Source organism: Oncorhynchus gorbuscha, linkage group LG15 (genome assembly GCF_021184085.1).
Source record: "Oncorhynchus gorbuscha isolate QuinsamMale2020 ecotype Even-year linkage group LG15, OgorEven_v1.0, whole genome shotgun sequence".
NCBI classification, from domain to species: Eukaryota; Metazoa; Chordata; class Actinopteri; order Salmoniformes; family Salmonidae; genus Oncorhynchus; species Oncorhynchus gorbuscha.
In genome coordinates, this window is record NC_060187.1 from 17443271 (window position 1) to 17466726 (window position 23456).

The window sequence follows — 23456 nt, forward strand, 5'->3', positions numbered from 1 at the left end:
CAAAAACCGATGTCAAAGCTGACATGCATACTTATATAACGTAGGTACATGACGTAATGACGCCGCGTAACATCTGGCACTGAGGAAAGTCCTATTTCATGCTCATGACTGTGCTGGTTATGCTGGTTGTCACACTGCCATTTCAATGGCATTTGAGAACATGTTGGAAACTTGGAAACATGAACACACTAGCTAGCTCCATTCGAACAACTGACTCGAGAAATAAGATCATAATTTGCGCCTGCAGCAGACGTGATACCCTCTTATGGCATTGAAACGCCTGCTCAACAAAACTGCCGACCCAGGCTGTGAACAAGCGGTTCGGTGGCATTCTCTCTTTACTGTGTCTCCACCATGCTCGATGCTATGTACAAGGACCGCTACTTTCATGCTCGATGCTATGTACAAGGACCGCTACTTTCATGCTCGATGCTATGTTCAAGGACCGCTACTTTCATGCTCGATGCGATGTACAAGGACCGCTACTTTCATGCTCGATGCGATGTACAAGGACCGCTACTTTCATGCTCGATGCTATGTACAAGGACCGCTACTTTCATGCTCGATGCTATGTACAAGGACCGCTACTTTCATGCTCGATGCTATGTTCAAGGACCGCTACTTTCATGCTCGATGCGATGTACAAGGACCGCTACTTTCATGCTTGATGCGATGTACAAGGACCGCTACTTTCATGCTTGATGCGATGTACAAGGACCGCTACTTTCATGCTCGATGCTATGTACAAGGACCACTACTTCGATGCAGACAAGAAACAGGGCTTACGTGACATGTTATAGACACAGCTGGACAAGGTGGAAACAGACACAAAGACAGTCCGCACCGAGGAAAAGAGGCCATGGACAGACAGAGCTGAAATTTCACTGCTTGACGTGTATGATGAAATCCTGGTTGAGAATGAAACGACTGAACAAATGAACAACAAAACAGCACAGCAAGTAAGTGAAAGAAATAGGTTTTGATTATGTTTTACTGGTAATGGGGACATGCTAACAAAATAACATTTTGGTCAGTGTGGTGTGTGTGTGTATAACCTTTATTTTACTAGGGAAGTCAATTAAGAACAAATTCTTATTTACAATGGCGGTCTACCCCGGCCAAACCCGGACAACGCTGGGCCAATTGTGCGCCACCCTATGATACACCCAATCTTGGCCGGATTTGATACAGCCTGGATTCGACCCAGACCCTGTAGTGGCGCCTCTTGCACTGAGATGCAGTGCCTTAGACTGCTGCGTCCATGTGTGTGTGTTAACTATTTAACTGTACTAGAATGCTTCAAAGGCCGCAAAAATGTTAAATATCGGTTATTGGTGTCATTTTTATTTTTGGTAAGGAAAATAGCCAAAAATGTCATATCGGTGCATCACTAGTGATCACGGATGATTATGAAATTAGTATTCTCTTCTCATTATCTTTGAGTAGGATTTTTCATATATTTTTCAGCTGTCAGGACACATCTCTTAACATCTCTGCTGCCAGGACAACATTTTAAACAATTCAATTGGCTAGTTCAGCTATCTGTCAAGAAATTGCACGTTGTAACTTGATCCTACTGCTACGATGGGATAGAGCTAAGCTGTAACTCCGCTCCCTTTCACATCTCTCTCATCGCTCATATCACTTACTGCTGTTTATTGCTACTATGAGAACTAGTTCAATAGCGATGGCATTTTCTTATCAAGCCATAAATGGGCATAATATCTAACAAGGGGAGCGATGGTAGGAAAAAAAAGGTGACACAATGATGCAAGTTCTGTCTGAATGACTCAAATCTTCCCATAGTTTGCAAAGTGAGAAGGTACACACACGTGCTGACCTACATCAGTTTTTGGTCCATAAGCATGCAGGAAGATTCTTAGGTAGCTACACCTATTGCCAACCTTTATTTAGGCATTTTAAAACAGTTCTTTATTTCTCTATTATGACAATCATCTAATCCAACTATTAACTGTCAATTTACTGATACGATTGTGGTTGGTCAGGTCAGCACACCAGTAAATAGCTAACATTACACCGCAAATCAGATGGCTCCTTGCCGGAAATGGTGCATGTTCAAAATGATAACCCACTAACTTTAGCTAACTATGTTGGCTATTAGCTCCTATCTGATATATTAGCACGTTTATCTAGCCAGCATAGTAGCTATAGACAGCTATCTAACGCCACAGATGAAAGGGTTAGTTATCGTAATCTGTGCTAACAGGTCACATAGCTATCTGCTTAGCTAGCTACCTAGCATATTGCATGCATGTGCAGGCACGTCAACACAAGCCTTATTATTAGTGAATTAACTAAATTAATATCTGCAACAGGAGTTAGATTTTAGCCACTGTGTCAATTCATGCATTTCCAAATACTGCAACTTTCTGTAGGAGAATGATTTATCTTGCTGCTGCTGATTTTCCCAGTTAGACATTTCTCCGCATTGTGCAGTGCTCGTGGCTCAGGCGGTAAATTGCGGCTGGCCTAGCAGCAGTTTTGCTATGGAGAGGGACTGTCCGCAAAGCCGATAAAGAAGGACCCAATATTTTGGCTCGGCCGATTATCGCTTTTCTCTAAATAGCACATTATCCAAATAGGCTGTCGCATGGTAGCCTTTAGCCTAGAGTATTTACTTCATACAAAATCGGCATAAATTCAAAGTACATGCATAATTGACACTGCCGGACTGCACACGTGACCTGAATGCAGTGAATAAACCCTACCAGAAACCATATAGCCTATAAAATAACGTATGCCTCTTTGAGATGCTATTGTGACTGCAGACAGTCACACATTTGATAAGCCTATGCAGAGTTCACTACATAGGCATCTCTGTCACAGACAATGAAGTCTGTTAACAATTCATAGAGGCATGAGGGAAAATTCTATATTTTCCTGTCCTAAAGCCTAGGCTATTTTCCTATCCAGTCCCAATTCCAATGAAACCCAAAATCCTGTCGTGCATGACAATTCCTCATTTTTATTCTGTAATCAATAGGTTGCATTATCAAAGCATGTCTCTTGCCAATGCATGTCAAAATAGCGATATAACATTTCCCCCGCTTCTCTGCGCTGTCTCGTACTTGCTGCCCATATGAGAGCTTCGGTAGAGAATATGTGATCGATAAACGGTATGAGAGTAGATATGGATATTTTTTAAACAGTTTAAAATACCTTGATATTTAAACTATTTCCACTATTTAAACTGGTCTGCATATGTTTAACCATCAACCCGATTTGGCCAAATATAGGAGATATTCTGCCATTCTTTGATGGAAGTTATTTAGCAAATTTAGCAACTTTGGTCATTTGACTTTTGTTACTGCCGTTACAAAATGTGTATGATTCGACAACGCTATATTCGAGGGACGCTCTGCATCTTGAGCGCGCTCTGTGTCTGGATAGCCTACTGCTGAAATGCACTGAATTGAGGAACTTAACGTTCAAAATTGATGAATTGTCTGTTTCGCAATTCACAACAGTGTCATTGGCGATCAAAGACAGTTACTCTATCATTATTAAATATCAGTTTATTTTGCTCTGAAATATTTACATAGTGGCACAGCACCCCTCTTATTTGGGGAGAATCCTGGCATAGTGACCATACAGAATCTTGGTTTTAAACACTTTAAATGGACTTCAGATTTTCGCGGTATTTCCCGGGACAATGTGGATAAATAAAATTATTCCCGGTATTGAAATTTTGGGTGATTTTTTGAAGAATATTAATCCCTACAGTTTACTGAGTGTTCTAGAACCCGCACAAGTTATTTTTCAGTTGGTTCTTTCCACTGCTTGAGGCTCCATGGCAAAGGTTGTGACCTACATCAATAGTCTTTTTTTGTTTTCAGGGCATTGATATGAATTCAATATGCGTTTACAGTTTGAATGTAATGGTAGAGTGATAGTAGGACATGGATGGAGGGGTGATGGAGGAAGGCGGTGCCGTGCCATGCATGATGAAGGTGTGAGAGGTGTTGAAGAGAAAACTGTCTATCTAGAGGAGCTGTGGTCTGGAATGTCCTACATGTGGGAACACGCTACCTCTGTTATGGAAGACCCCTTAAAGGAGACGGTTCTGCAGTGACCAGCTCAACTCACGCTAGGCTATACGACAGCAGCCTCTAATTCAACTTGAGCTAAGGCTAGCACTAATGCTAACATGCCATCCCCATGCTAAGAGCCTATTCTCATTGACGAAAGTTTAAGCAGAGGCACTACGACAAGATTTCAATTGACATAATATGTACATCAACTGTTTCAATATACATGACATTCTTGTCTTCCTTACATTTCGTTGAGGCTGGCAACGTGGCATTCTTGCTCTGCAGCTCCAATTTACCGTAAACATCACAGTAGCCATTAGCAATGCAAACTATTCAACAATGCGAGTAGGTAGCAAACTAAACTAAATTATTTCTGCATTCTCCTTAGTTACATCATAATAGCTGCATTAGCTAGTTAGCCGAATGCGGAAAAACAGGAACTGCTTTGAGGTCGTCCCTAAAAAATTATAATAATGTACAATAAATTAAGACTACAGATTATTGAATGGGATAATATACACCATTTTTTGAGAATGATAATTTGAAACATACAGTTTTAATGAGTAAATGTATTTATACATGTTTTCATTTTGATAAGACATTAAACTACAATGGATTGAAGGTTATTTGTTGATGTAAAAATCTAAATGTACCGATTTTAAGGTTGTGCCATTAGATTTGGGGTGAGGTGGGGTCACAGAAAATGTTTGGGGGAAAAAATGGGGTCTCATGAAATTGTCTGAAAAAATGTCTTACTCACTGAAAAAGTTTGAATACCACTGCCAGGCTTAATTTTATCAATATCACAGAGCTCTTTAAATGAGGTAAAAAGCTCATGTGCACACACACACACACACACACACACACACACACACACACACACACACACACACACACACACACACACACACACACACACACACACACTGTGCCTTTAGGGCCCATGTCAATAAAATCAGCCAAATCAAATTTTATTTGTCACATACACATGGTTAGCAGATGTTAATGCGAGTGTAGCGAAATGCTTGTGCTTCTAGTTCCGACAATGCAGTAATAACCAACAAGTAATCTAGCTAACAATTCCAAAACTACTACCTTATAGACACAAGTGTAAGGGGATAAAGAATATGTACATAAAGATATATGAGTGAGTGATGGTACAGAGCGGCATAGGCAAGATGCAGTAGATGGTATTGAGTGCAGTATATACATATGAGATGAGTATGTAAACAAAGTGGCATAGTTAAAGTGGCTAGTGATACATGTATTATATAAAGATGCAGTAGATTATATAGAGTACAGTATACACATATACATATGAGATGAATAATGTAGGGTATGTAAACATTATATTAGGTAGCATTGTTTAAAGTGGCCAAGCAAAAAAGAAACTTAGTTTCAATCTAGTGAACTCGGAATAGCTTCCTTACGCAACTTTACAGGCCGTGTTCCACTAATTCGATTGCACTGGTTAAAAATAAACAATTTATTCTGACACGCTGGTACTTTTTAATAGTACACTTCTTCAACCCTGCACACACACACACACACACGCACGCACACACACACACCAACACCCAACTCTGGACCCTATGTATGTTGTTTTATAAGTGAAAACATTCTCGGTATCCAGTCTGTAATTTGGTGGTTGTAGCGCAGCTTTCAGGAAATCTGTTTCCTTAAGGCAAAGAGAACTTGTCATTAGCGTCTACTGTGGAGGGGCTCGTCTGGGCTGAGAGGAGAATGCACGTATCAAAACAGTCTTTACAGAGAGAAGACTGCCATGCGATGCGTGTTGCAACAGGACCCAGCCCTCATCACTCAGATCCAGCCTGTCTGTTTCCCTCTCTCTTTCCCAGCAGGCAGCATCTGCTCATCAGCCCGTGGCTTGTCAACACTGCCTGCGGAAAAACAAGACCTGTCAGACAAACAATCTTTGCATGATTTGCAGGGTTACTTGCTTTGCGATTTGTAAGAGATTTGGCTTCTCTTTTTATTATCTGATAGGTAAACTGTACACACAGAGCTGCGAACTGTACAGACACACAGAGACATCTCTTGTTGCGTTGAATGGGGATGGTACTTTCTGAACCCTTTGAAAAATGTCAAGCCAGAAGCTGCCTCATCACCACATTTTTTATCTGCCCCTATTGATGCTCATATCGGCGCTGGTTTGACTTATGTCAACTGACCAAACCATCCTCCTCACCCTCCATCCCATTTGCCTCATCCCTTCATCCCATCCTCCTCACCTTCCTTCTCGTCCTCCTGATCCCTGGCACCTCTATTTTCACTGCTGTCACGATGGCTGTGATTTTTCAGATTTTTCCCCCGCTCTGTTTATGGGAGCTCTGACTCTATCCCGTCTCTCTCTGTGTGTGATTTTCCGTTAGGTCTGAGCTCGCACATTCCCCAAGCTGACATTCCAGGGATGGGAAGTCATTGGAAGAGATGTGCCAGTGTTGCGAGGCGTTTGTGTTACAAGGGGCCTGCATGGCCTGCCACGTAGTAATGACGGTTTGTGTTACAAGGGGCCTGCATGGCCTGCCACGTAGTAATGACGGTTTGTGTCTTAGTCAAAATATAGCAGAACCAGCAGTGGAGAAAAATACCAAAAAACACATTTCTCATTCTGTCTATCAGAGGTGAAATATGATGTGTTTGGATTTTGAGTAGCGTGTGTGGTTGTATGTGAGCGTGAGAAGAGAGGGGAAAGTCCCTACACATTTCTCCATTCCAAGGCCGGGTAAGTCACTGTTGGTAAGTCACCTATGGTTTCATGATACAGATGTTTTCATTTAAAGTAACAAAGGCACAACGTTATCCTCACAAGGCAAATATAATCAGGTAATCAAATGTTGGGGGGAGGCTACAAGTGGGAAGCTATGATTCAACAGGTTATAAAACATCCCACACTGTTTCCATGGTGATAGTTGCCAGAATATCTCTTTGTGTCTTAAGACTCCTGTATGAAGGGATACAGGTGAGCAGATGGTGGCAGTGAGATATCAGTACAAGAATGCATCCAAAATGGCACCCTATTCCCTACATAGTAGTGCTTTACTTTTGACCAGATAATAGGATGCCATTTCAGATACAGCCTCAGTCTCTCCTGCTCTGCAGTCTGACACGTCTCTCTTTCTCTCACTCTCTCTCCTGCAGCTCTGATAGAGAATGTCCACTCCTCCGACAGGCACGAGGTTGGCGAGGGCAAGGCCAGCGAGCTGTCATTATGGAGACCCCCACTCAACACCATCACCGTTTCCAAGAAACGCAACTGGCTCCAGCAGAGCTCTGGGAGGCCGCATCACACCACCCAGGATGACTCCCAGTGCATTCTGGGAGCAGAGGAGGACAATGGACATGGACATACACCCCGACCCCCTCCTAGCCCCTCCCCGGAGTACCTAAAACCCCCCGGACCGCCGCCCTCCCGGCCCCTCCGCCTGCACCTACCCCAGGTGAGCATGTGCCACGCCCGCGTTGGACCCCAGCCCAGGTGTGTGGACCCGGCCGAGGAGAATGATGCGGATGACGAGGGGGAGATCTGGTACAACCCCATCCCCGAGGATGAAGAACCCGAGCTACCTCACATTTACAGACCCACTGCCATCCCCCAGGTCAGACTGGTGGTCCCTACACGGCCCCAGGAGCCCCAAGCCCCCCAGATCCAGAGGAGGCCCAGCCGGGAAGGGGTGGCCGGGCGGACCCTGGAAGGCTGCAGCCCTGACCTGGAGGGTGTGGGGGAGAGCCTGGGTGGCGGAGGTGGAGGTGGAGAGGGGAGTCAGCAGGGGAATGCTGTACATTCCATGGAGCCGTCGGTACAGCTGCACAGACAGATGCTGCACACATGCAAACCTCAGGAGGAGGGGCCAGCCAGTTCCAGCAGAGCCACAGCTGCAGGTAAATAACCTCTAGAACTACATCTATCCATCTCCCTCCTCCTAGTCTTACACTCTTTCTAATCTACTCTCACTCACTCTCTCCTTTTCTTTTCTTTTACTATCCCTTTCTGCTCTTTCTCTGTACTCACCTCTTTCCTTTCCTCAACTTAGTGCCGGTGGCTGTCTGTCTGTCTCTCAGTCAATCAGTCTTTCAATCAGTCTTGAGACACCACGCACACACACATACCTCTCCTCTCTCTAATCATATCTCTACATAGTGGTGTCAGTCATTAGGTTAGCTAAACCCACCCACATTAGTTAGCCAGGTGGAATTAGTTGGCATTCCTGAAGGGAATAAATAATTTTTTCTTTGTGACTGAAGCTCATTCCCGGGATTAAGCAACGCTGTAGACCAGGGCTGTCCGAGTTAACCAATTTACTGAAGTTCACTTTTTGTAATTTCAGTGCACAATTTGTTTATTTATTGCGATTAATCGCAATGTCTGAAAGCATTCAAAATACACTGGGTATGTGTGGGTGGGTGGCAGGCCTGGAATTTTGTGATTTTAGTGGTAATCTACCAGGGCACCAAGGCCATCTGCTAGGGCACCAAGGCCATCTGCTAGGGCACCAAGGCCATTAACCAAAATAGCCAATTAAATTGCTTTGAAAACAGAAAAACAGTAGCCATTCTTTAAAAAAAAACATATGTCTATGTAAATGTACATAAATAATTAGCCTACAGTACATCTAAAGTGTGTCCCCCTCATGTCAGCAGCAGACCGATGCTGACATGAGGGAGGCGCCAGAAAATGTAGCCACACTTTAATGAGACTTTTAATTACATGTACTGTATATACACTGCTCAAAAAATAAAGGGAACACGAAAATAACACATCCTAGATCTGAATGAAAGAGATATTCTTATTAAATACTTTTTTCTTTACATAGTTGAATGTGCTGACAACAAAATCACACAAACATTATCAATGGAAATCAAATTGATCAATCCATAGAGGTCTGGATTTGGAGTCATACTCAAAATTAAAGTGGAAAACCACACTACAGGCTGATCCAACTTTGATGTAATGTCCTTAAAACAAGTCAAAATGAGGCTCAGTAGTGTGTGTGTGTAACGGCGTTCGTCTGTTGAAAGAAGAGAGTCGGACCGAAATGCAGCGTGTTAGTTACTCATGACTTTAATGAATGAAAATGTGGTACATGAAATAACATAAAGATGAAAACAACAAACGGAACATGAAACTAATTACAGCCTATCTGGTGAATACTACACAAAGACAGGAACAATCACCCACGAAATACAAAGCGAAACTATGGCTCCCTAAATACGGTTCCCAATCAGAGACAACAAGGATCACCTGACTCTGATTGAGAATCGCCTCAGGCAGCCAAGCCTATACAACACCCCTAATCAGCCGCGATCCCAAATACTACAAACCCCAATACGAAAAACAACATATAAACCCATGTCACACCCTGGCCTACCCAAACATATAACAAAAACACAAAATACAATGACCAAGGCGTGACAGTGTGGCCTCCACATGCCTATATGACCTCCCTACAACGCCTGGGCGGATGGTCTCCTGAGGGATCTCCTCCCAGACCTGGACTAAAGCAACCGCCAACTCCTGGACAGTCTGTGGTGCAACGTGGCATTGGTGGATGGAGTAAGACCTGATGTCCCAGATGTGCTCAATTGGATTCAGGTCTGGGGAACGGGCGGGCTAGTCCATAGCATCAATGCCTTCCTCTTGCAGGAACTGCTGACACACTCCAGCCACATGAGGTCTAGCATTGTCTTGCATTAGGAGGAACCCAGGGCCAACCGCACCAGCATATGGTCTCACAAGGGGTCTGAGGATCTCATCTCGGTACCTAATGGCAGTCAGGCTACCTCTGGCGAGCACATGGAGGGCTGTGCGGCCCCTCAAAGAAATGCTACCCCACACCATGACTGACCCACCGCCAAACCAGTCATGCTGGATGATGTTGTACGCAGCAGAACGTTCTCAACGGCGTCTCCAGACTCTGTCACGTCTGTCACATGTGCTCAGTGTGAACCTGCTTTCATCTGTGAAGAGCACAGGGCGCCAGTGGCGAATTTGCCAATCTTGGTGTTCTCTGGCAAATGCCAAACATCCTGCACGGTGTTGGGCTGTAAGCACAACCCCCACCTGTGGACGTCGGGTCCTCATACCACCCTCATGGAGTCTGGAGGTCATTTTGCAGGGCTCTGGCTGTGCTCCTCCTGCTCCTCCTTGCACAAAGGCGGAGGTAGCGGTCCTGCTGCTGGGTTGTTGCCCTCCTACATCTCCTGATGTACTGGCCTGTCTCCTGGTAGCGCCTCCATGCTCTGGACACTACGCTGACAGACACAGCAAACCTTCTTGCCACAGCTCGCATGGATGTGCCATCCTGGATGAGCTGCACTACCTGAGCCACTTGTGTGGGTTGTAGACTCCGTCTCATGCTACCACTAGAGTGAAAGCACCGCCAGCATTCAAAACTGACCAAAACATCAGCCAGGAAGCATAGGAACTGAGAAGTGGTCTGTGGTCACCACCTGCAGAACCACTCCTTTATTGGGGATGTCTTGCTAATTGCCTATAATTTCCACCTGTTGTCTATTCCATTTGCACAACAGCATGTGAAATTTATTGTCAATCAGTATTGCTTCCTAAGTGGACAGTTTGATTTCACAGAAGTGTGATTGACTTGAAGTTACATTGTGTTGTATAAGTGTTCTCTTTATTTTTTGAGCAGTGTATATAGGCTAAACACCAGTTATGTTTGGCAAATATAATCTAGGATCATTCTTAATAAAGGCTTGATTCTGTCGACATGCAGTGCATTCGGAAAGTATTCAGACCCCTTGACATTTTCCACATTTTGTTACGTTACATCCTTATTCTAAAATATATTATAAAATGATTCCTCATCAATCTACACACAATGCCCCATAACGATGAAGCAAAAACAGGCTTTTAGAATTTGTTACTGTCCCGTTTTTTTCCTCCAATTTATGAGGCATGTTTTACCATGTTCTGACCATAGGAATGTTAAGGGGATTATTTTATAACCACTTCCTCATATGTCATTGAAACCAGTATTTATTTCATGTTGTCAACTTTCTTTCATTGTCCAGCAGCCAAAGGCACTATCCTAGTCATATTACCAACCCATGCTAGTTTTTGAGTCTTGTCCCGAAGCCGCTCCCGCATTGTCTTGGCTGTGTGCTTCGGTCGATGTCCTGTTGAAATAGTTTATATTTAACATTTTAAGCTTAAACCTTCTGATCTGTTGCATCAGCCTCATTGCTTTTAAAAGTTTTTTTATGTACAGGGGTTGTATTCATTTGGGATCTATCGCGTCCCAGAACTGTCCCAGAGTATGTTTAGAATATTTTTTTCTCGCACAGAAGGACAAGCTGAACAATAGAATATGTCAATGTTTGTACATTGACATAGACTAGTGCTTTTGCTGTTCGTTATTCTTCTTGTTAGCTGACGAAAAGTAAATGTGGACAATAACATCTTCAATGTTCATCATCATCTTCAATGCGCCTCGGATTTGGATAAGAAGGATGCGCTCCTTTGCATCGCCGGTGTGTCTTCACTTGTAACCTACTTCTGAGTGGGGATGCCTGTGAGAAGGACCCGGTCATGTGACGGGCATTGGCTAATAAGAATTGAGATGTTTGAGAGACCCATGTGTGTGAGAGGTGCTTCGGAGCATGGGGATTGGCAGCCGGGAGAAAGGAAAGGAATTATTATATTCAGCCCAAGGGCACAACAGCCACTTTGGCCACAAGACATGAATTCTTTTAGGCTTCATTGCTGGGAAATTTGAGGCCTGGTGTGTGTGTGTGTGTTTCAGTGTTGAGACTGCGCAACACGATTTTAACTATTATGTAGGGTGTCCAATCAAAAATGCATATTTTGACCAACTTCTTATCTCTATCACAATCTGTCCAAACTGTATTGAAGTTTTTACCCTTGTAGCATGGCCAGAATTAGTGTGACTAAATCAATGGAGGAAAGAGACAAAAGTGGTAAAAAAATCTGGAAAATTGCTTTGCGTCAGTAAGGCTGGATTCTGTACAATAATTAAATCTACATGGCTACCTGACAGGCTCATCTTTCTTCTTGAATCCTCAGGACATAAAACAATATAGAGGTAAGAGGGATATCGATTTAGAGACATGACTTGTCGTATTTTCTCTCTCTCTCTCTCTTCTTTTTTGAAGATTGAAAAAACCCACTGAACGATTCAGAACATAAAAAATTATACTTGTCTTCACATAAGGACTTAAAATTTCATCACCAAAGTGCGTTTCACCCACTCTGGGCAGAGAGGGTGTACCCCCTATATTGTGATGACAGCCCCGACACAACTCTCTTAGTACGTTGTATTTTTTAAATTTTTTACTTCTTCTTTTGACTGCTCTGATGTGGCAACACGGTTGTTTGGACATTTTGACAAATCTTGAAGTGAACCCACAATTATGACTTTTAACTACTGTCTTCTATGGCACGCAAAAGAGCTTTCTGGTTGTTGAACACAAAGCGAAGCTGAATAGCAAGGATATACTTATCCCTTCTGCATAATTGGCAGCAGCCATAGCAACAGAAATTCTTTATGAAAGCCATAACAAGCCTGACATGTGCACTGGTGTTGCTCACTTCACTTTGACTAAATGTATTAGTGAAAAGAGCAAACTACCAGATATATATTGGTAATACTAGTTGGTTAGAAGTTTTAAAAGTATTAAAACACTTTTTACATTTGTCTGAATGAACAACAGCAAATGTTTTGGAACCTCCTTCATCCTACATCTCCAGTCTTGTCTTGGGAACATTCCCTCCAAAACAATGTGTTCTGAGGGGACATTCTCTCTCTGAATGTTTTTTGTGAGAGTGAGTGACATAACACAAGCGTGATTGACAGGTAGCGGCCAACAGCTAGAGCTCGCCCAATGGGTAACAACAAAGCCCCGGCTCACAGTGACATCACATGCTGAGTGGCCAAAGTCTCAGTCATGAAAGACTTTACATGCAGGATCAGGATTAGCCTTAGGCCAGGGCCTGAGTGGGGTCTCAGTGTTCCAGCACATGAATGCTGGAATAGCTACAGACACTGATTATAACCAATTAAAACTAAGCTATTTTCTGCAATTGTCATTTGATATGGTACAGTGTGAAATTCCAGATATTTCCCACAGTCTTCCATGGTTAAATGATGAAAGGGGAAAGCACATAGAAAGACTCCTCTGTGTAGAGAGAAGTTGCATGACTATTATGTTGGTTTATCAATCTGTTCTTATTCTGTGATCTGTGTGTGAATTCTGTGTGATTGATCTGTGACTGAGACAGCAAGGCATTTACAGGAACTTGTGTCATAAATGAGTCAGTATGTTGTTGTGTTGTGTGGAATGTGGCGTCCTTGTGATAGTGTAGGTCGCCTAGTTATCTGGGAGATGTGCTGCTTGCTGTGTTCTGTGTTGTGCATGGTGGGGAGTGTTCAGTGAGTGTTTTGTGTTCCAGTGTTCCACTCCGGAACTCCCTGCTCGTTGTTGACTTTGCGGTCGGCTCCTGTGGGTTAGCCGACGCCACTCCACACTTCAACCCGTGTCTCAACAAAAAAGAAGCTTACCACATTACGTGTCCTCAAAGAGAAAGTGTGTGTGTTACTACATTGTGTGTGTTACTACGTTGTGTGTGTGTTACTACGTTGTGTGTGTTACTACGTTGTGTGTGTTACTACGTTGTGTGTGTGTTACTACGTTGTGTGTGTGTTACTACGTTGTGTGTGTGTTACTACGTTGTGTGTGTGTTACTACGTTGTGTGTGTTACTACGTTATGTGTGTGTTACTACATTGTGTGTGTGTTACTACGTTGTGTGTGTGTTACTACGTTGTGTGTGTGTTACTACGTTGTGTGTGTTACTACGTTGTGTGTGTGTTACTACGTTGTGTGTGTGTTACTACGTTGTGTGTGTGTTACTACGTTGTGTGTGTGTTACTACGTTGTGTGTGTTACTACGTTTTGTGTGTGTTACTACATTGTGTGTGTGTTACTACGTTGTGTGTGTGTTACTACGTTGTGTGTGTTACTACGTTGTGTGTGTGTTACTACATTGTGTGTGTGTTACTACGTTGTGTGTGTGTTACTACGTTGTGTGTGTGTTACTACGTTGTGTGTGTTACTACGTTTTGTGTGTGTTACTACATTGTGTGTGTGTTACTACGTTGTGTGTGTGTTACTACGTTGTGTGTGTTACTACGTTTTGTGTGTGTTACTACGTTGTGTGTGTGTTACTACGTTGTGTGTGTTACTACGTTTTGTGTGTGTTACTACGTTGTGTGTGTGTTACTACGTTGTGTGTGTGTTACTACGTTGTGTGTGTTACTACGTTGTGTGTGTGTTACTACGTTGTGTGTGTGTTACTACGTTGTGTGTGTGTTACTACGTTGTGTGTGTTACTACGTTATGTGTGTTACTACGTTATGTGTGTGTTACTACGTTATGTGTGTGTTACTACGTTGTGTGTGTTACTACGTTGTGTGTGTGTTACTACGTTGTGTGTGTGTTACTACGTTTTGTGTGTGTTACTACGTTGTGTGTGTGTTACTACGTTGTGTGTGTTACTACGTTGTGTGTGTTACTACGTTGTGTGTGTTACTACGTTGTGTGTGTGTTACTACGTTGTGTGTGTTACTACGTTTTGTGTGTGTTACTACATTGTGTGTGTGTTACTACATTGTGTGTGTGTTACTACGTTGTGTGTGTGTTACTACGTTTTGTGTGTGTTACTACGTTGTGTGTGTTATTACGTTGTGTGTGTTACTACGTTGTGTGTGTTACTACGTTGTGTGTGTTACTACGTTGTGTGTGTGTTACTACGTTGTGTGTGTTATTACGTTGTGTGTGTTACTACGTTGTGTGTGTTACTACGTTGTGTGTCTGTTACTACGTTGTGTGTGTTACTACGTTGTGTGTGTTACTACGTTGTGTGTGTTACTACGTTGTGTGTGTGTTACTACGTTGTGTTTGTTACTACGTTGTGTGTGTTACTACGTTGTGTGTGTGCCAGCTAGGCCCCCAGTGAGAGGTGACGTTACCTATTTATCCATCAGTCAGTCACAGTGGTTGTGAACGGTGGTGAGCCCTATAATAATAATAATAATGATGATGATGACAATGATGATGTATGTGTCCAGGTCTCTGTAATGTGGTAAAAATACTCCCATAATCCTTTGGGATGTAACAGGAGCTGAGTGCCGAGACGCTGTCACGGCAGGAAGTGGCAGGGTGACAGGCCGTGTTTTGGGTTTGCAGGAGGACAATGTATCAGACATGTCCCTGACTTAACCCTATACATTCTGTATACTCCCCTTGTCCTAAGGGTCAAAAATGCCCCGCCTTCACTAAACCCCTAAAATAAATCAGCTTAATTGAATTTTAAACCCCAAATCTATTTTACATGAAGAAACAACCTGCCTTTCATCAGAAACTTTGTGAATATATGGGTTTTCCCTCTTCACAATGCAGAAAGACTGAATTTAATCAGTGGACACCACTTGCTTTTATTACAACACACCTGTCATAATTGTTTTCTTTAAGTAGAGGTTTAGTTAATTCTAATTAGCACATGTAGGACAGTGTGCAAGTGTGTGAGCATGGACTTTGCAGATTTTCTCACATGTGCAGCACATAGTATTTGTTTTACAGTCCTTCTTTGGGGGGCAGAATTGGCATCTCCTCCTCTTGCCTGCCCCAGCTGCAGCCTCAGGTGGATCAGGACAAGATTCAGCCCCCTGAACAGCTTTCACAAGCGCTGCAGAGGCTGCTGTGTGGGGGAGGCGCTCACTTCTTTAAATGTGTGGGGTTACAAGTGCCTTTCCCAGCTGCTCCAGGAACCTCCTCCTCTTGTTCCGCTTATCAGGCAACCAGGTAGGGATGATCTTGTTCCATATCACGAAGGCATTGTATGAGGACACATCAATGATGTTATTGAAGATGACCAGGGGCCAGCGGGCAGTCATCCTCCTGCAGCTGTAAGTCCCAATCACCTTGTCAATGTTGTCCACGCCTCATTTGTTGTGGTTGTAGTCCAGGATGATGGCTGGCTTCCTGTCCTCACGATCACTGATCTCAGCCATTTTGTGCAGTGTGCTCAGGAGGACCACATTCTTGTTCCTCTTTGGAAGGTAAGAAACTAGAGTGGTGGTGGGGGTGAAGGCAAACTTTGATGGGAAGGCCTCTCTCCCTCTTGTTGCGAGGAGTGCAGAGGGGAGCTCAGGCTTGTTCTTTCTAACTGTGCCAACCATGGTGATCTTCCTCTTCATGCTGACTGAGTTCATAAGAGGTGAAATTGTCACACGTGACATCGTGCCCCCTCAGTCCATCTGTCACATCAAGCACAACCCGCATCCCCTGGTTCTTCTCCGGGCCTCCACTGGTCGGCTTCCAAATGTAGACTTGCATCTTCCAAGCGTAGCTGGATTGTGCATCACAGGCCACACATATCTTAATGCCATACTTTGCTGGCTTGCTGAGCATATACTACCGGAAAGGACAGCGACCTTTTGACAAAAGAGATTTACTATCAGTAATTAGTATCAGTGTCACAGACAACAATCACATAAATCAATGATATTAAAGTAATACATAATACAATGAACAGTGAAAATCACTTACATTACAGATATAAAAATAAACATTTACCTCTGAATGGAACTAGTTGCTCAACGCTGTTATTTCAGGGTCGTAGAGGTACGGCAGACGCTCCACCCACTTCTCCCAGACCTCTCTTGTCAAATCGTAGCATTCTTGAGAAAGTGTGAAAGACTTTCAGTGGCATTGTGACACGGAAAATCGACCAAGTTTGTCATCTCCAGGATGATTTTTTTCTATGGCTGGTGTGATGAACATGTAGAATGTGGAGGTGATGTCCTAGGCATGGGCAACTGCATGTCTTGTGGGTCATGAGGTCATCCTTATGACTTTTTGTGCTGCCGTCCTGCCCTGGTTGTCATATGGTGACAAGGACCATGTTATTTTGCTGTTCTTTGACAAAAATGTCTCTCTTTCAGCTTGAGGGATTTCTTCTTCATCTGAAGATGATGCATCGTGCTCTGGGTTGTATTCTTCCCCATCTTCTTCTTCCGATACCTCCTCCTCTTCTAAATCATTGTTCTCCTGTTCCTCCTGGACATCTGAAAAAATCCGATCAACGACCTGTTGGGCACTGAGAATCATGGCTTCAGCTTAGTAGAGAGCTGGGGGGACTGTCATCTGCAGCACCTTTATAGCCTCTGACTGCATTCCCCATTAGTTAACAATGCTTTCCAGAAATGCTTATTTTGTCTGAAATTTCGTTAATTTTGTCTGTGAACTTGAGTCATGTGTGGGGTCGTGGAGGGGAGATGCTGCACATGCACAACAAAGTTGTAGTTTTGTCTGAGTTCATCAGTAGCACGTATAATCTCAATATCTCAGTGTGTGTGTGTGTGTGTGTGTGTGTGTGTGTGTGTGTGTGTGTGTGTGTGTGTGTGTGTGTGTGTGTGTGTGTGTGTGTGTGTGTGTGTGTGTGTGTGTGTGTGTGTGTGTGTGTGTGTGTGTGTGTGTGTGTGTGTGTGTGTGTGTGTGTGTGTGTGTGTGTGTGTGATTTTATAACTGCTATGTCAAAAATGACCCTAAGACAATCTTTGTACCCTGGTGGTGTACAGCTTTCATGGAAATATGAACAAAGGCAGTGTTTCACTTTTTCTAATGTTGGGGTCACTCTAGGAAAAGTAATCAAATTTGAAGCTGAAAAAAGATGATTTAGAGGTTTTTCTCTGCTGTTAAACATAGTGGTGGGGTCATTTTTGACCCTTAAGACAACACGGTTAAGCAGGGTGTACTATTAGCTGGTTGGTGGGGTTATTGGGAGGGGAGGTAAGGTTGAGAACTTAAGTTTAATGGACAAATGTCTGCTGTGCTGTGTGATTTGGCCTTCTAGTCGTGAGTGAGTGACTGACTGACTGGTCATGGAATTGTTTCACCCCTCTCCCCACAGGGAGTAATTGAGACCTGTCACTCAATCTGCTTTCCACAGACTACAGGGAGGAACAGACATGGGGGTAGTATGGTCACTGCTTTCAGTAATGCCATATTGTCCACATGCAGCCTGTAAAAGAAGGCCCTAGATTAGAATAAAAGGGGGATAGTAGAATGGAGAGGGGAACTATAGTGTCCTACTCCTTTTTCAGGTTTTTGTGATGCCTACATTCTATCACCCTCCTCCTCTTCTCCTTTATAAAGTCTCAATCCCCTCTTCACTACGAGCCAAACCCGCTAGCACAGAGGGCTACTTTATGACAAGTGGCTAAAAATGGATAACACTTTGTTACTGGCTTTGAATAATAAGAGTGTCTGTTGAATAATAATTAATTTATGCACATTAGATTAGAATGACTCAGTCCAACACTAGACCTTCTATCTCTGTCTGTCTGTCCGGCTGGTTGGTTGGTTCTTTTCCTAACCGGATACACCCTAGACTCCTCATAGGGCTGTCATTGACTGCTCCTTTGTCTGGCTGAATGCTGTGTTTGTATGGAGGATAATGACGGATGGACTATAGAAAGCATGTAGAGGCAGGTGTGTGTTCCCATAGCGCCTGGACAGGAAATCTGGAAGTTGGGCCGTTGGGGTCAAATGTGGTCAGAGCTATTTTTATGGTTGTTTGGATCGGATCAGCCTGCGAAAGTGAAGCGCTGGAAGGATCACTTCATTAATTTTGACTCTGGGGATCACAAGAGTGAAAATACACACACACACACACACACACACACACACACACACACACACACACACACACACACACACACACACACACACACACACACACACACACACACACACACACACACACACACACACAAACTGTTGTTGGAGATACAGAGGATCTATGGGCTGAGTTGGAATGCCTGTGGCAGTAGCCTTAGTCTACATAGAGAGCAAGACAAGCTGCGTTGGCAGGTAGCCATGTTGTTGTGCTATTGGGAGTATAGAAAGCATAGGGCCTGCCTGCCATGCCTGGCTATGGATGCATCCCAAATGGCACCCTGTTTCCTATTTAGTACACTATAAACCCCATAGGGTACTGGTCAAAAGTAGTGCACTGTAGGGAATAGGGGACGTATACTATATTTGGTCACCATTGTAATGAAACACCTCCCGTGGCTGCCTCTGAAAGGATTCCAGCACTGAATGATTTAGGCCCCAAGGAGAGGAGAACCACCAATACAGTGTCTCTGTCTGTGGCCCAAATTGCAGCCTATTCCCTATACAGTGCACTACTTTGATCAGAGTCCTATGGGCCCTGGTCAAAAGCAGTGCACTAGAGAATAGGGTGCCAGAGAACAGTGCACTAGAGAACTCTCTTTCCTTCTCTGTTTGTGTTTATAATGAGTGTGTGAGTTTGCAAGGGAGAGGGCAGTTTTTCACTTTAAAATGTATGCCCCCAAAAAAACAATGATTGCAAAGTTAAAGGGATATTTTTGGATTTTGGCAATGAAAGCCATTATCTACTTCCCCAGAGTCAGATTAATCCGTGGATACCATTTTTATGTCTCTGCGTGCAGTTTGAAGGAAGTAGCTAACTCGCAATTGCGAGCTAGCATTAGCGCAGTTAGCATTGGCTCGCAAAACTACCTCTAACTTCTTTCAAACTGGATACAGAGACATAGAAATAGTATCCATGTAGCAACAGTCATCAAAATTGTTAAGATGTTTTCAAAACAATTGTAATAAATGCAACAGTTGGACAATATATGAAGATACTGTCTGTCGTTCTGTCCCTGAACAAGATAGTTAACCCACTTTTCCTAGGCCGTCATTGCAAATAAGAATTTGTTCTTAACTGACTTGCCTAGTTAAATAAAGGTTAAATAAAAAACTAAATCCATCAGATATTGACAGAATTATAGCTTATTCAACATTTTACTGGCATGGACAAATAATAAATGAAGTTCAGGAATTTTGTTGGGAATTCAGGTATTCAATATAATGTCAAATATCACTTTTTCTTCATAGAATGTACTCATATTTACATTTTCTAATGCTATCAGGTATTTTTTAATATATATTTTGTGTTAAAATAAAGTTATATGTGCAGCATTTGCATAAATACACGGGGTGTATTTGCATGTATTAATACATTAACATAAAGGGGTGGAACAGGGTTGCAACACCGACAATGTGCTGTCTGCATTGCTTGCTGTTTGGGGTTTAGGCTGGGTTTCTGTATATCACTGTGACATCGACTGATGTAAAAAGGGCTTTATAAATACATTTAATTGATTGATTGGTCTAGCCTATCTGCACTGTCTAGACTACCTTATTAATTACTGTTGTTGTCAAATTCTGTTGCATTATTCAACAAATGTGTCAATAGCAGGATACCCTCAGATAACAAGTCAACACGCTTGGCTCTAGATTACATATCTATACATACTTTACATTGTTTGCAAAATCAGACATACTATCACTATAATCAGTGTTCATTTTCAGAAGTTGCTTTCATTTCAGTGCAACTAATTTGTAAGCATTTCAACTGTATTAAATTGAAATAAAAGTATCTTCTCTTTCTTGTGATGTAAGTGTCGAAGAGGCGTTAAATCTCAGACGAAGCTTTAGTGTTCTTACAGATTCAACGGAAAGACGATGTATTCCATTGAGCCCATTTCAGCCATTACTGGGTTGTGTTTGACAGGGAATTCAAAACATTTACGCGGTTGTAACGTTATCGGGAATAACAACAGGCACAAGCAAGAGTGTGAGAGTCTCAGGAGCAAAATGAAAGCAATCAATCCAGCGAGATTTAAGCGACAAGGGATTTTGGACCACTCAAACACAGGAAATAGATTGTTGGAAAAGACAGATCTTTAGGTGGCCGGGGCATGCATGTTGCTAATCCATGAGTTCATCTGATTTGGGGGAAGTAGATAAAGGGCTTCCTTGCCAAAATCCCGAAGTATAACTTTAAACAAACCATACAACTCTATGCACAAGGACTGCAATATGCAGAAATCGTTCCTCTATGGTCCTTCTGTAGCTCAGTTGGTAGAGCATGGCGCTTGTAACGCCAGGGTAGTGGGTTCGATCCCCGGGACCACCCATATGTAGAATGTATGCACACACGACTGTAAGTCGCTTTGGATAAAAGCGTCTGCTAAATGGCATATATTATTATTATTATTATTTCATGGTTGAAAAATGTTAATAGTTTACCTAATTTCAGTTTATGTGACAAAACAAGCAAGTGTAAAAAATGATTGTACCATCTAAACCGCTGTGAAATATAATTTCAATAACAAAAATATGTATTTTCAGCTGTTTGAAGCTGGTGTACCAAACCGAAAGTAAAAGTTGCTAAAATGAAATTTAAGAATGGGAACATTTCTATGTGAATTTGGTCGGGCAGCTTTAACAATTTCCACAGAAAATGGTGCAAAAACAGATTTACTTGAAGAAAAGTGCAGATGCAAGGTTTGGTAATAGAATGACAGCACAAACAGCACAGACCATCATTCTGTTATCAAACTTTTCATCTGCATTGTTCTTCAAGTAAATGAGTCTCTGTTACTGTGGAATTGCCTAGGGGTAATTAAGGACATCCACTTTGTCTCCTATCACCTTCTGTCAGAGGATGTACACTCATACACGCACAGTTACTGTTACAGAACACAGTAACTTTCTCACACTGCCGCATTCACACATACTATGCCCCCCCCCCCCCCCACACACACAGTCTCTCTTTATGCCCACACATATACACACACACACAGACACACATACACACACTCCTTCCACACACACACACTGCTCTCTCGCTTAGCACCTGTCTGGGCCCAGAACTTTTTAAAATGCAATCAAGGGCCATAAATTCCTTTTCTTTGTTAGAGGGGTGTCAGTGACAGTCTGCCCGGGGTGGGCCTTGGGGGTCATAAGGGAGAGGGGGGTGTATGGGGGCGACACTGGTCACCCAGCTCCGGTTCCAACGTGCGGAATGCTACCCTTTGCCCTTTGACCCTATGAACATCCCCCCGGGGGTTAAGTATCAAACAGTTCCCCTGATCCTCAGGTAGAGGGTGTCGAGTGTCTGTCCCTCTCTTTCTCTCTGACGTTGCTGTAGATGTTGCCACAGGGTAAATGGCTACAGAATAGGGAACTATGGAGAACAGCACAGTAGTCATTGGATTTGTTTTAAAGGTAATGTTATTCTACTTGGTAAATGTTATATCCACCAGATTTAACTCAGTTGGCTGTTGTTGTGGATGAGGGTTCTGTTCATACCATTAGATTTAGGATAATTGCCAAATACATTTCCACATCATGTACTCATCTGAAAACGGACATAAAATCAGACAATACATTTGAACATAGATTTTGAAAGTTGATTGGTCCAAAATGTGTTCCAGTGGTTTCAGTTCCTTCTGAAGGCATGTGAGTTTGGCCAAACCTAAACCTCAGTATCTGGGACCCACCGTAGATGTTGTTTGGCACTTCTTCCAGAGGTATTTTGCACCTTTGGTCCGTCTCTCTCCCCCTTTCCCCCTCTGTGTGCTGGTATTTGTTATTGTCAGGAACCACTAGCTAACAGAGATTTATATTCAGCAGCCTAAGGAAAGGGAATGGAGGCTAAACATGGTTTATTATGGAATGTCAGATAACACCCCCTTTCACTGGCCAGGCCTCTGATTCGCAGTACAAGGAGTGCCTTTGTCCCCCCCATACCCCCTTCTCCCCCCCCCCTCTCGTCTTCTCTCTTCCCCTCTTCATGCATGCAGCAACCTACTCTGCCCTACTGCTGCCTCCATCTTACCCCCTCGCTACACCCTCCAACACCTCCTCTACCCCCTCCCTGCCTCCCTCTTACCCCCTCGCTACACCCTCCGACACCTCCTCTACCCCCTCCCTGCCTTCCTCTTACCCCCTTGCTACACCCTCCGACACCTCCTCTACCCCCTCCCTGCCTCCCTCTTACCCCCTTGCTACACCCTCCGACACCTCCTCTACCCCCTCCCTGCCTTCCTCTTACCCCCTTGCTACACCCTCCGACACCGCCTCTACCCCCTCCCTGCCTTCCTCTTACCCCCTAGCTACACCCTCCGACACCGCCTCTACCCCCTCCCTGCCTTCCTCTTACCCCCTTGCTACACCCTCCGACACCGCCTCTACCCCCTCCCTGCCTTCCTGTTACCCCCTCGCTACACCCTCCGACACCTCCTCTACCCCCTCCCTGCCTTCCTCTTACCCCCTCGCTACACCCTCCGACACCGCCTCTACCCCCTCCCTGCCTTCCTCTTACCCCCTCGCTACACCCTCCGACACCGCCTCTACCCCCTCCCTGCCTTCCTCTTACCCCTCTCTCCAGAATAGCACAGCAGGCCCCTCTGAAAATAGAGCAGGGGATGTTGGCAGGTCATGCTACCCTCTTCTGTGTTCT

At 43.6% G+C, this 23456-nt stretch overlaps 1 protein-coding gene across 3 annotated transcripts in view; it reads left to right on the plus strand.

The window, feature by feature from the left end:
* syde2 (synapse defective 1, Rho GTPase, homolog 2 (C. elegans)) overlaps positions 1–23456 on the plus strand; it is a 96180-nt gene that overhangs the window by 13013 nt on the left and 59711 nt on the right. For all 3 annotated transcript variants that reach the window (XM_046300246.1, XM_046300247.1, XM_046300248.1), the window contains exon 2: positions 7215–7955. In XM_046300246.1, coding sequence (XP_046156202.1) covers positions 7215–7955 — 741 coding nt within the window. The remainder of the gene's footprint in view (positions 1–7214; positions 7956–23456) is intronic.